The sequence below is a fragment of the Ammospiza nelsoni genome, chromosome 7, assembly GCF_027579445.1.
Source record: "Ammospiza nelsoni isolate bAmmNel1 chromosome 7, bAmmNel1.pri, whole genome shotgun sequence".
NCBI lineage: Eukaryota > Metazoa > Chordata > Aves > Passeriformes > Passerellidae > Ammospiza > Ammospiza nelsoni.
Genome location: NC_080639.1, coordinates 20846292 through 20860385, shown reverse-complemented (window position 1 = coordinate 20860385; position 14094 = coordinate 20846292). Strand labels below are relative to the sequence as shown.

The 14094-nt window shown below is 37.2% G+C and overlaps 2 protein-coding genes across 2 annotated transcripts in view; one reads left to right on the top strand and one right to left on the bottom strand.

The window, feature by feature from the left end:
• DHRS9 (dehydrogenase/reductase 9) overlaps window positions 1-2165 on the top strand; it is a 32901-nt gene extending 30736 nt beyond the window's left edge. The window contains exon 6 of the mRNA XM_059475772.1: window positions 2064-2165. The gene's annotated coding sequence lies outside the window, so the exon portion shown is untranslated. The remainder of the gene's footprint in view (window positions 1-2063) is intronic.
• The window catches only part of LRP2 (LDL receptor related protein 2), a 110519-nt gene that overhangs the window by 19869 nt on the left and 76556 nt on the right, over window positions 1-14094 (bottom strand). The window contains exons 50-63 of the mRNA XM_059475769.1: window positions 13260-13776; window positions 11354-11506; window positions 10731-10901; window positions 9223-9446; window positions 8636-8813; window positions 7513-7709; window positions 5723-5968; window positions 4922-5050; window positions 4645-4764; window positions 3983-4099; window positions 3596-3712; window positions 2062-2199; window positions 1210-1332; window positions 192-320 (exon numbers count right to left, since the gene is read on the bottom strand). Coding sequence (XP_059331752.1) covers window positions 192-320; window positions 1210-1332; window positions 2062-2199; window positions 3596-3712; window positions 3983-4099; window positions 4645-4764; window positions 4922-5050; window positions 5723-5968; window positions 7513-7709; window positions 8636-8813; window positions 9223-9446; window positions 10731-10901; window positions 11354-11506; window positions 13260-13776 — 2559 coding nt within the window. The remainder of the gene's footprint in view (window positions 1-191; window positions 321-1209; window positions 1333-2061; window positions 2200-3595; window positions 3713-3982; window positions 4100-4644; window positions 4765-4921; window positions 5051-5722; window positions 5969-7512; window positions 7710-8635; window positions 8814-9222; window positions 9447-10730; window positions 10902-11353; window positions 11507-13259; window positions 13777-14094) is intronic.

Sequence of the window (14094 nt, the reverse complement as noted above, 5' to 3'; positions counted from 1 at the left end):
AATATTGTCCTCGCTAACTGAATAATCCTAGAAGAGGCTCATTAAAAAACAATAAGGAAATTCACAGAGGCTACTTAAAAAACAATACTTCTTAGTATGGTATTAAAGAAAAAACCTTCATTGCTTTCAGTTTCAGAAATATCTATTTCAACAGCATTGTAATTTTGTGTTTTATTGATATTATTACTTACTGCAGCCTATTTCATCAAAGTGGTCTCCACAGTCATCATAATTGTCACAGACATAATGTAGGGGAATGCAATTTCCATTACTGCACTTGAATTCTTCAGCTTTACAAGGTCTTGGTGTTGGCTCTCTACCTACAATCAGGAAGAGAAATATTCCTCTGTCACAGTTTAAACTATGAAGTACCAACAGACAGCCCTATTCCCTATTGCAAATGGGAAAGCTGATGCCATCTGGTAAAACAGTGGCAAGACTACTTTGGAAGTCTGCATAAAGTTAAAACCATAGCCAAGATGTAACACCCTGATTTCTAGTCACATATCCATGAATTGAAAGAAGTCTGCTGTTTTATAAAAAAGACAGAAGGAAAATTCTTTGTGTTAACATTTGACCAAACTTTCCTTTTAATAGTGTAAACTTATTAAGATCCTTTAATGATACACTTCATACACCTACTGCAGACTTCAAGAAATTACAGAGACATTAGTAAACCATTAACATTTAGAATATGTACAATAAAGCCAGCAAATAATATCATTAAGCAACTAAAAATATTATTACACTTGAAAATGTACAGCAGTCAGTGAGAACCACATAAGATTTCTGAGGGCAAAAACCTACTGAATATTAACAGAGCCACAACTTCAGGAAGTATTACCATTTGTTTATTTTAAACATCCCAGCTAGCCATCCCATCCCAATTTTACCATACAGCCAAACTCTTTCCTCTTCCTCCTTTTAGGCAGAGCTCATAATAAGATGAGCAAATATGTAGCTGGTGCTTATAATAAAATCTAGTATTGTTTGAAAATCATGCTCTTTACTGTTCAGACAAATGTTTGCCCATTTTTGCTACTTGTACAGAGAGCTATAAATACATAGTACCAATAACCATGGTTAAAATTATTTCATGGTGAGCTCTTGTTTTCATTATCCAAGGTTAACTTTGACATCCCTTTGGTATTATTAAATATGAAGCACATCAAAATTACTGAAATTGATGCTCAGTTTTTGTAAACATACAGTGTTCCTCTTTCTCGTCACTCCCATCTCTACAGTCGTCCTCCTGGTTGCACAGCTCGTGACTGTAAATACAGCGATTGTTGTCGCACCGGAAACGGAACGGAGATTCACAGGCAATATCCACTAAAAGCACAGAGGTCAATCAGTCACATTTTGATACTTCAGGCCACTGGGTCACAAATTATTCATATCACTTTTCTCTTGGAACATCTATATGTTTTGTATATTTCAAAAGGTGAGGAGGCATTCAGACAAAAAAATATTTTCTGCGTATTTTGGTGATTGTATGTTAGGACATTACACTTTTTTTTATCAGAACACATTTGGCCAAAGACAAATTCTCTAACTACATATAACACTGAGGCTTCTAGGTTTGTTTATGAAGAAAATTGACTGGAAATCCAACATGTTATTTAAGCACATTACTGACAAAACCAGTTTAAGTAGCACCTCCAAGACCTAATTATCAGACCTCAAGTCAGGACTTCTTAGCCATATTTACAAAGATATCCTGGCAACACTAATAGTTTTGAAAGTTCAGCACTTGTGACAATATACATTATCTGAATTAATCTTTTATTTCAAACTGACGTTCTTATTTTTGATAACCAACTTGAAAAACGTGAAATAGTGAAACGTGAATAGTGAAGCTCATCTCTGATACGCTTCTCTCTACTTTCATAACCACATATACAAACACAGTGAGAAATACTGCCACAGAATGAAGTGAACTTGCATGCAGAGCAAAATTCTTAGCACTCATCCCAAAGAATTACAATTTATTTTCTAATTGATCTATTATATTTAGAGAGTAAGCATATTGTTCATTTTAATATCATTTCTTTCTCTTACAGCAAAGATGAAGTTCTTCATCAGAGTCATCTCCACAATCATTATCCCCATCACATTTCCAGTATGGCTGAATACAGACATGATTTTTGCATTCAAACAGCATGGGTGGACAGTATGTACCATTAGGATACCGTGTTGCTGAAAATAAAAGAAAATTATTACATTTTCATTTACAATAAAAATGTTATGTTTTTTATGAAAAATAGTCCAACCCCATATTGTTTTTAAAAAGACTTAAATCCATAATAGGAGATACTATATGAGGTGCTTCAAAAATGTACAGCAACAACAGGCTGCAAGGACTGAAGACTTCTTCACAGCTACAAGTAATTAATTCAGGTTTAAATGAAGAGTGAAACAAGTTATGTTAGACAAGCTTTTGAAAATAAACAAATTAATTTAACAAATGCTACTTGAATTTGTATTTGACAAATCTAGTTCAATAAGAAAGATAATTAACCTCACTGGCACCAAACAGGAATGACTGAAGGAGCATGTAAGATATGCAATTTCAAAAGGAGTCATGCTGATATAGCAAAAAGCTCCCACTCACATTCTGTAAAAACTGTGAAAGGAACTTAACTAAACCAAAGAAAAACCAAAAATATTATTCTACCATCCAATATAAATGAACCATACCCTTGCCCTTTCAATGGCTTCTCATACATTTTATCCTCCATTTAAGAACAGTCACATGTTTTATAACTCAGGTTCTGAAAGACAACTGCTGTGATGTATGTCACAGGATGTGGTAACCATCAGAAAAATAAAGACAGTACTGTGCAGATGCCCTTTCTTACTTAAAGCACAGGTGTTAAAATTAAATACATGGAAAGATGTACAGAACTGCCCTGATACCAACATGAAGAGAAAGGAATTCTCCCAAGTACTGAAGCCTAAGATCATGGGAACAGGTGAGTCAGAACCAGCACATCTGTATCACAAAAAGCCGATGCCAGTCAATGCAGATAGAGCACAGAGGGAATATTTTCATTCCAACTGGGAACAATACTTTCTGGGTAAACAGCTGCAGCTGTAGATCCAGGCAAGCTACAGACATTTTTTTCACAGTAGATCAATATACCAAAGGAAAACAGAAATGATAAAAAGTGTATTATTTCCTTGGGTTCACTGACACTTTAGGACACTTTACACTACTTTGAGTATTATAGAAAACAATCTCATTAGAAACCTTGTTAGAATTTAGTACAACTGAAACAGTTTGGTTCTTGCAGTGCTCAAGGGATAGTGAAAAATTTTAATTCAATCACATGTGTATCTTCTCCTGGACTTGGTAAACACATTCATTTCCTACCATTAAGAATGTGTTTACAATCAGTATAAGATACGGCAACACATTATTATGTTAAAATGCTGATTCAAAATATTATGCTTATCCTGAATTTTTACTAAAATCACTGAGCACTGCAGAATTCTATATCTCTAAGGAGTCATTTCACTTAAAAATAGGGAAAAGTGCAAATATCCCTGGAAGTGAGCACAATGAGCACCAATTGCAAAGCTTATAACTCACGACAAGTTGCTTCATCAGAGAAATCAAGGCAGTCTGCATTTCCATCACATCTGAAGCGCTCTGCAACACAGTGTCCACTCTCACACTGGAAATAACCTGGATGGCAGGTTCTCAGCTCTGAAAAGATTAAGAAGTAACTGTTGAAAGATCTTCTTATTCAAAGACAGAAAAACTTTTTATATTTTGAAAACAATCTTCTAAAAATGCTGGAAAATCTCAGACTACAAAAACTGTGGTATTCTCTATTTTTGGTGGAGTGACTAACATGACAGGGTGAACTTTAGTTCTTTAAAGATGCTTCCCATATAAGATCATTTTGCAGAATAATTTATCACATTAGAAACAAGAGTGTGAACATGTAAGAGGCAGCATTCAGAAAACACACACCACAGTCACGTTCATCTGAATTGTCCTCACAGTCGTCATCGTGGTCGCAGATCCACCGGGAAGGAATGCAGCGCAGGTTGTCACAACGGTATTCACTTTCTGTGCACTCACGAGGACCTTCATTTAAAATCAATGTACACATAGGAAAAGTTTACCAGATGTAGAGTTAAACATCCACACCTATCTCACTGAACCAGACAAAATGTAGGCAGAGGTAAAATCTTAAAAATTTAATTATGTTAAAACACCATTACCCCCAATTACTCTTTAAATATGGTAGATATTCCATGTCCCTCTTGACACAGAAAAAAGGAAAATCACTGCAGACTTTGTTTCAAAACAGAATTATACAGAAACTTTTAATTTCAATAAGGGAAAAAAGACCCATTATTATTGTTTAAGAAACTATACATTTGCACACAGGATAAAATTCAACTGTCACTTCTCAGTGGAAAACAGGAATTTGTGTTATTGTGATGACTGGATGGATTAGTGGTTTTATACATCCTTTATATCAGCGTGGTATTTCAGCAAATAAAAGAGACGCCACCATATAAAACAAAGAAGGGTTGCACTTGAGAGCTGCCTTGTTATCATAAAAAATAGAAGGATATTTAAGTCAAAAGTGGAACTGTATAATTATGAAGAAAACATGAACTCACTGCAGTTATGCTCATCAGAGTTATCTCCACAGTCATCATCTCCATCACACTTCCAGCGCAGCGGGATACATCGATGATTGTCACAACGGAAATCTCCAGAAGGATTGCAAGTCATCTCCTCTGAAGTGTAGACAGTTTGACAACAAAACAGCACACATTAGCATAGTCTATGCCCAGATACATTATTACTGAGGGCTTTCAGAAAATCTGAGTGTTTGCAAATTGGAGCAATATTCTAGGCACAAAGTTACATTGAAATGACCTTCTCCAAACTCACCACAGCCTTGTTCATCACTGTTGTCTCTACAGTCATCATTCCCATTGCACACTGCCCACAGTGGTACGCAACGGTAGTTGGTTCTACAGCTGAACTGTGTGTGATTGTCACATCGATAAGCAGGTCCCACTGAAAGAGGCAGTTGTCAAAATTAATTGTGTTACTTAGCCATTAACCACCCTCCTTGCTCTTCTGCCTCTCCTAACCTTTTATGATTTACAGTCAATTATTTTGATTAAAAAGAGCTATCTGATAATTTTAGTATTGTAAAAGAGAAAGCATTAAATGAATCTGATTTTACTATCTTTTCCAATCTATGCTGCTTGTATTCTGTATATGCTACAAACCCATCACAGGATCAAATCACACTCAACTCACTGTGTTTGTCCCTAAACTATTCAGAGATGGTGAAACTGGCAATAGCCCCAAATGTGGAAGCCAGAGGAGGCAGCTTGTCCTCAGATGGCAAAAACTTCATCACAAGTTCTTGAAGATACCCATTAGTTCAGAGAGACATGCTAGAGCACATAGAAAAATCCTAGCATCAAGAAAGTGTGAGATGCTGCCAGTTTCTGATAATCTAGCCAGCATACATAGGCTTTCTCTTCTTTAAGAATAAGTAAATAGCGAATTATCACATAGTCTCTACGTTTTCTAACACTCTTTACTACACAAATGCAATTAGCTTGCAGAAAATACTCCTTTCCAATGAACTTTCAATCTCAAGAAAATTAAATTATGTGGTTCACTCCACTTTTAGTGCACTTCAATGTAGGCATTTCACTACAGCTGTGTGCTTACTGCATTCGTGGAATGGCTCATCAGAGTTGTCACCACAATCATCATCCACATCACACTTCCAGGACTGTGGGATACAGCGGCCATTGTCACATTTAAATTGGCCTGGGGGACAGGTTCTACTGGCACAGTGAGCACTATCTTCATCTGAGTTGTCACCACAGTCATCCTCTCTATCACACTGCCAGGCTTCTGGGATACATCGTTTGTTGGCACACTGCCACTGATGAGCTTCACACTGGTGATTGGCTGAAAGAATACAGATCAGCTGTTAGGATACTGAAACTCAGAGAAATCATCTGCTGCTGTTATATCAATTGAGCCCTGACGTTTACATCAACAGTTAAAAACAAAGCCACAAAGAAATTTAAAATGTCATATATACTTGCCCAGTTAAAGCAGTTAAGGTGCACATTTCTAACATCACATGTCACATTTTCCCCAGGTATCTTCAGACAAGCTCACTAAGGCTCTACAGTTTTCTAGGAGCAAAACATATACTACTTTCTCCTAAAGCAGAGGGAAGTAAACCCAGCATTCAACATGTTTGAGGCTGGGTCTCCCACCCACTTCACAGAGGAGCTAAGTGGCATTTTGGCTCTGGCCATGCTATCAGCTTAGGTATGTATTGCCTGATGAGCCGGTTTCTCTACGAATGAACATGACAGAAAACATAGGAGAAGACCATCTAATATCAGCAGCTAGAAAAATATAGCCTCTATTCCCAAAGGGCAAAGCACTGAAAGGTGGTATCAGCAGTGCTGGCAAACTGCGGTAGCTCTGAAAACAGAAGTCAAAACTTATCTCTACCTCCAGAATTTCTTGCCGTGCTCCACTCTACTACTTTCTTTTACATACACTGCCAAACTGTTCCAGAGAAAACAGTGTATTATAATTTTCATTAATGTTCTAGACCAAAGGATTCTGTTACCATGCACGAGATAACAAGTAAAGGAATTACATAGATCTAAACTGATTTTTATTGTACCCAGTATGTTATGCTGTACCCAGCATTACACAGCTGCCATACTTCTACTTTTAAATTCCCCTGTGGCACGCTTAAAATCTTAGCTATTTGAAACTCAGTTAAAATTGACATTTCATTTAATTCTGTCATTGTTAGAACCCTGTTGAAATGGAAGGCAATGACACAATCAGTTATATAACCACACTTCTTTCCCCTTTGCTTTACATTACTTGCTTGCAGCTGCCAGAACTACATTATTTACAAAAAGAGAAGGAGGGATATCCTTTTTCAATTAGACATAAGTATGTGGAATAGCATACGTTTTTACGGAGATAACATTATTCCACAAGCATAATTATGCTACATTTCTATAAGACTGCTATCACAAACTGCTCTCCAAAACAAATCTTCCCACATTAACTGGATTCTGTGCAATGCAGAGGATGTAATAATTTTGTCCCATCACACAAAGTACAACAGAGTTAAAATTAGACTGACCTAGACTCTTCATAATCACCATGGCTTTACCCAGCACAAAATAAAGTGTGTCCTGTTTCTAATATTTGATATCTCAGATACTAATTTACCTCAGTGCAAATCTGTCTTGGAGGTATAGAAACTGTTTATGTTTTGATATAGTACATTTTTGCTGTCCTTTACCCTGCTTGCACAGAGGTGAATTGCTCCAGCAGGTGCAAGACTACAGAAGACTACATCTATCTATCTCATCTTTTTATCTTTGAAAAAGCTACAGTGATTATGAAATTTATATGTGATTACATGCTTTATACTGGCAAAACAGCTTAATTTATGTGCTGGAACATACCACAAAGTACGGGATCTTCATCTGATCTGTCATGGCAGTCCGGCTGGGCATTGCACAAGAAATGTGAACTTGTGCAGTTGCCATCATTGCACTGGAACTGCCCCACAGGACAGTAGCGGTGCGGGCAGGTTGGGGGCTCGTCTGAGCCATCTCGACAGTCCCTCTGCCCGTCACACTTCCACCAGATGGGAATACACCTACAAAGAGAAAACAGTGTGTTCTCTGCTGAGGATATAGCTTTACAGATGTACAACCATCCTTTTACAGCACAAAAGACAGTCTCGTCTTAGTGATATTTCTTGAAACATCCAAAACATCTTGAATTTTATGCCTTCTGTTTCATATGTCAAATGCTAATAAAATATGGCAGAATACTGTCACCAGAAACAGATGATAAACAGATGATATTGGTAGACCTCTAGAAGGAAGTTCACAGAAATAATAAAGAATTAATTTTTATGTTTATTTGTGGTAATCCTCTCTGATATTTTTTAGATCAATCATTTAATGAGGTAATATTTCAATAATTCACCCAAACTTTAGCACAAAAAATTTCACTAGAGATTATCATTATAACACTGCTTCAAAAGGCAACCCAATAAGCACATCTTCCTCATAGGCTCCAGGGTGATACATCAGTACAACAGCTCTTATGTCACCATTCCTCTCCCTCCACTGCTGTCTCAGTAAAAGGGGCTAGAAATGTGCCCTCATGTCAGCTAAATGGCTTTCCTGGGACACTGGCAGACAGTATATTTTTGGCAGAAACAGATACATTGTAAAATATGTTTAAAAATATATAAAATAAAATTCCAGGATTGAGAATTCAACAAGAAATGTTTTCTGGAGGTACATGTTTCTAACAACCCAAACTTTGCTACATCTGCAATGCCTATAACAGAAAGAAAAGTTAAGAAGTACTACTTAAGGAACCAGCCTAGAAGTACTTTTCCAAAATGAAAGCCTGCCTTCCCGTCTTTTCCTAGTTTTCTCTCTGCAAGCATGTCACAAATTCATAATGAGAACAGAAGGAAGCCCTAATTTCCTGCCCTTTTGAACAGACTGAACTGTAAAACATAGCCTTAAAAGCACATGGAAAAGCGATGGTGAGCTGCAGACTTACCTCTCAGTGTCTGCACAGAGAAACTGGGTGCTAGAGCACATTGGAAGGCAGTGGGCTGTATTGCCAAACTGTATGACTATGAAGTTATCAGGGCATTCACAGGAAAACCCCTGACCACCAGCTTTTATTAGGCAAAGATGGGAACAACCACCATTATTGGTGCCACAAGGATTATTAACTGGTAAAACAGAAAAGTAAATATTACCATACGTCATAAATTCCAGAACACAAAGGTTTCAATCTATGACAGATTCCTCTAATACTGTTTTGAAACCTTAAATGTAACAGGTTGAAAACCAAAACCTAGATAAGTAGACATTTCATGAGACAAATATGTGTCATTTCATGTACACAAAATCTATGCTATCAAGCAATGATGTTTTAGAAACTAATTTAAAATTATGCATTAGCAGTTATTGCTTTTCCAAGAAAAGGCCATTTATAAATGTAAACTAGATGGCTACATTTACTCTGTGCCTTTTATTCCAGTCAGCAAAGGCAAAAGCTGAGTGCACTCAGGGTCCTTTACAACTAGTCCCCAAATAACAGCTGACCCTCTAAACGCAAATCTAATTCTCTTTTCTCACCAAATGGTTGTCTGTATGGATGGTAAACATGGATGTCAAATGGTCTGTGCGTGGTATTCACAAGAACAGTCCTTTCTGATCCATCATATTTATTTCCTTTTTCAACTGTCCTTGTGTTCCAGTCAGTCCAATATATTGTGTCTTCAAAAATTGTTATTGCAAATGGATGAGGTAGAGTCCCATCGTATACCGTGTGACGATGATGCCCATCCAGGTCAGAGTACCTCCACAAAGAAAAATTTGTGCAAAACATTTAGATAAATGCTAAAACTTCTTTCCATCTTTTCACACATTATGTATGCTTATGGTCCTTCATTAGTGGCTACCAGAATGACATGTAGAATTGCAGCTTCTTTATGCCCTAAAGACAGATGACCATCCTTAGCAAATTCATTTTAGTATATGGAGGAAAGTAAAACAGGCTATTTCAGGGAAATAAATGGAATAGAGTAACATCCACTGAAATGTACAGTCCTCCTGAAGCACATTAGCTAGAACAATGAAATTTTGCACATTTATTGCCTTAACAGTGAGTTATTTTTGTCACAAAAGAGACTAGCTTGCCTAGATGATTCAGACTGCTAATAATGAAACACTGAAAACAATAATAGGCTTCCTATATTCCTAAATTTTATATGTCTTTCTGATTTAGAGCTTCCTTTGCTGAGCTATCTTTGACAAGATTTTACATTTTTCTATACCTTCCTTGTATATGGGGAAGTTATGAAATACAAGAGAGGAGAGAGAGAAAGAGAAACATACATATAATTAACACACATTTTTAAAAAGACATCTCTAATACTTTATCATAGAAAAGGCTGCAAGAAGAATTAATAGAGAAGAATAGAAGTAAATGCAAATATAAATCGAAATGTGCAGGTAAATATGAATACAAATATGAACACTAACATAAATACAAGTTATTGGTTTCAAAATATTTCAGTATTATGAGTTTCAAAATTTAAGTAGTCAGATAACTATTACTTATTTTTACTGCTATTTAGGTGGGAATTTTCTAGTACTAGGAAGCAATGTATAGATTTTTCTTGATTGACAAAAGAATCCCACTTGCCAACAGGAAATCCCATATCAAACTTATGGGCATTCAGACATCTTCTAAAGGTTTTTATACAACTTATTAGCACATAACTAGTTTAGTTACAGCTCAATTCTTATCTAACCAAAAACAAGAGAATCAAAAAATAGGGAATTTATAGTCAATTTTGCTTTGGTTCAGGTTGCATAACTAGACACAGAGAAGTTGCATCTTTTAGTACAGAGTGTGAACCTTTTCATTGTAATTTTTCAACAATTTTCACTGAATGTAGCAACTCAGTTACTGTGCCATCTAATGATCAATATCATCTACTACTCCAGACATTCTGACTCCAATTTTCTATAGAGTCAGTGGCAGAAGTATGTATTCTTTTCACAGCACCTATAAATTCTCCCAACACAATCTGACATGAGTCATCATTCAGTTGTTTTAACATTTCCTGTGCACATACTCAATATAGTTTAGATGGGCATCTGTCCAGTAGAGCTTGTCATTGGTGTAATCTATGGTAAGTCCATTGGGCCACTCTAACTTGGTAGAGATGATTACAGTCTTCTCCTTGCCATCCATGCCAGCTCGTCCAATATAGGCTCTATCTGCCCAGTCTGTCCAGTAAATCTGTCTGTTCAAATGAATACCTAGAGTTAGGATTGTTGAAGTAAATACTCGAAGCCATGCCTCAAATATAGTATTTCCTGCCACAGAACTAAAGCAGAGATTGAGGAAGAAGAAAGCTAATACATTTCTTAGTTTAACTGCTACAGCAGACAATTGTGCAATCACAACTGAAGTCAGTCAGCCCCAAACACCTATCGAACCATACACACTTCTATCAACCTTTTCAGCCTTGCAATCAGAACTTTCTAGTCCATATGGAACAAAATTCCACTTCCAATGGTAGCTGACAGCCATGCATATACACCCACAACAGGCAAGCTACTATTTCTCCTAAGCTGCAAATAAGTACTAACACCACAGAAATCTAAATGCAAGCAGCCCAAATCTACTTCAGATTTTCAGAATAGTGCAAGATTATTTGCAAAATAAAGGAAAAGGACTCTTGGAAAGTCATACCCATATTTTGGATGAACAACAACTGCTCTGGGATACTGAAAGCAGAAAGTATTGTTGGCATCCACACACCGATCCAGCAGTTTTTTCCGGAATCTTCCATCAAGTTCAGAGACATAGAGACAATCTCGGTAGGCATCCACCCAGTACAATTTTCTGAAATATTTGAGTCTTAATTAATTAAATATTATTTTTCCCCCCTTATTTTGCTTCACAGCATCTTTAATTTTTTTTTTCTCCTAGAAGCAATGTATCCACTGGAAAGGAACACATACTTCATTGATGCCTCATCTAACCATGCTCCAGGCTGCCCTTTTCACTTCCGCTTTCCTTGTAACCACAACCAGTGGTGCCAAACTCAAACTTGCAGGTGCCCAGTTGAGTAATAATATGCCATTTGCCTACAAATTCCTGAACTCCTCTTCTCTTTCTCTCCTACCAACAATGGCCAGGAGCAGGAAAACAGACATGCAGTGCAATGGACTGTGACCAGGGCAGTAAGGCATTGTAGAGTATCCTCAACTGCTCCATGCTTCTGCCTCTGCACTCATCAAACAGCTAGAAAAGTCCTAAGTAGTTTCACACCCTAATTTAAACTTCACCTTGAATTTTCTAACACTTCTATTATTTTGCCTGGGAATTACACACAGCTGTAAACCAAGAAATCATACAAGCAGAAGCAATTATTTTTTTTTTAAAGCATCAAACCAAAGCATTAAATTCAATTAGAACTACTGCAGGATACTTTGAAATTCTCTGCAGAGCTGCCCAGCTCCAGCATCTACAGTGTCCTTCCAGAAATAGCCTGACAGATATAATTCTGCCTACACCACCCTATGTAGCACCATTCCCACCAGGGAGGAGGAGAAAATAGTCTTCTCCAACCTGCATCTCATGGCATCCTTTAATCCTCTCTCTCCACAGAAAACAAGCAGGAAAATTCAACAATTGTACTGTTCTTCAGCCTGCCTGGAACATCTAAACAAGAACTGACTGAAGACATAACTAATGCTAGCTGAAATAATTCAAAAGCTATATTAGAAATGAAGCTGTAGGACCAGTTCAGCTAAAATTTGCCTTTTGCTTCATCATCTCTCCATGATTCATAAAGCATTTGGGGCTGCCAGAAACATTAATTATCATTAGTTTAGAGACAAAAATCGCTTAAAAATAAAAACTATTACATAGACATAGTCATATAAACACTCCCATATAAATTCCAAAAGTGACTTTTTGAACAATTCTTATTAGTTTACAGTTTGATCCATGTTATTTAAACTTTTCATACTTATATTACTGCACTTCGGAAGCAAGATGAAACACAGCAAGACCACTGTCAGAGTGGCCACCACATAATGACAGAGGTTCTGGGACAGTAAATCAGACTACTTTTTGAAACGCAGCAGGCAACTAAAAATGCACCATAATGAGATGTGTTCTCCAATTACCTCACCCATATGTTGACCTCCTGACAGAAAATTATGTGGGTCACATTTTTTGCGTGTGTCAGTTAAAGGTGCATTTTTCAAGAGCAAAAAACAGATGCTCTTCACATTGGCAGAGGAGCTAAATTTCATTAAGGCTTACTGTTACTTACTTCACTGGGATCTAGTTACCTGTTACAATATTTTGTTTATGCAGAGTGAAACCTGCATGCCAATCCCAACAACTGCTAGCAAATAATCAATGGGAGAGCAAGTCTGACAGAACCTCAGTATATTACGTATCAGAGTAATTTAAGTGTTATGTATTAGATGCTAATAAACTATGTCAGAGCAGTTGTGTAACACTGCATCCACAACCCAAACTATTTCACTACTCATCAGGAGTGGGGGAAATGCCCTAAGATAAACTTCTTCACACATCATTTCTTCAGTAGCTCAGAAAGACAAAAAATGTATTTTCTTACCTGCCAACCCAGTCAACAGCGATACCTTCCCCGTTGGGCACATCATCACTTATCACTGTCTCCTTATTTGTCCCATTTAGGAACATTCGTTCAATGACATTCCTCCCCACATCAATCCAGTATAACCTCTTTTCCACCCTGTCAAAGTCCAGTGCCACCACATTTCTCAGTCCTTGCAAAATGAGAGAGTAAGACTGGCCATCTGCTGTGAGATTTCTCAGATAGTAACGGTTGCTAAAAATAAGGTATGGGGAGATATTACTATTTTGCCGGCAACTTTTTCCATCAGGCTCCCGGATATAGCCTGGGGCACACTTACAGATGTAGGAGCCAGCTGTGTTCTCACAAATCTGGCTACATACTGATGGAGTTTCATTGCACTCATCAATATCATCACAAGTCCTTTTATCAGACATAAGTTTGTATCCGGGATGACAAGTACAGTAGAAACTTGTCTGTGTGTCTGTACAGTCATGATCACATCCACTGATTGAAGGGTCACTGCATTCATTTACACCTGGGAAAGGAAAGGAGTTCTATTCAAGGAGCCAGCTAGCAGAGTAATAGTGCAGTCACTTTCCAATGCACTCTGTCTCTCTCTCCTTGCTACCACCTGAAAATGCTGAATGTGGATGTGGGCTGCTGTAATAAAGGAAAAAAGTAAACAACATAATCTAATATAAAATTATTCTACCACCTCTGAAGTCTGTCACAAAACACCAAGTGCAAAGTATGGGCTATGGCATATTTTGGAAATGCAAGGGTAATGCATAACAATGTATGAAACACATTTTGTTTATGTCATTAGCTCATCAACACAGTCAATTAAAGCAGC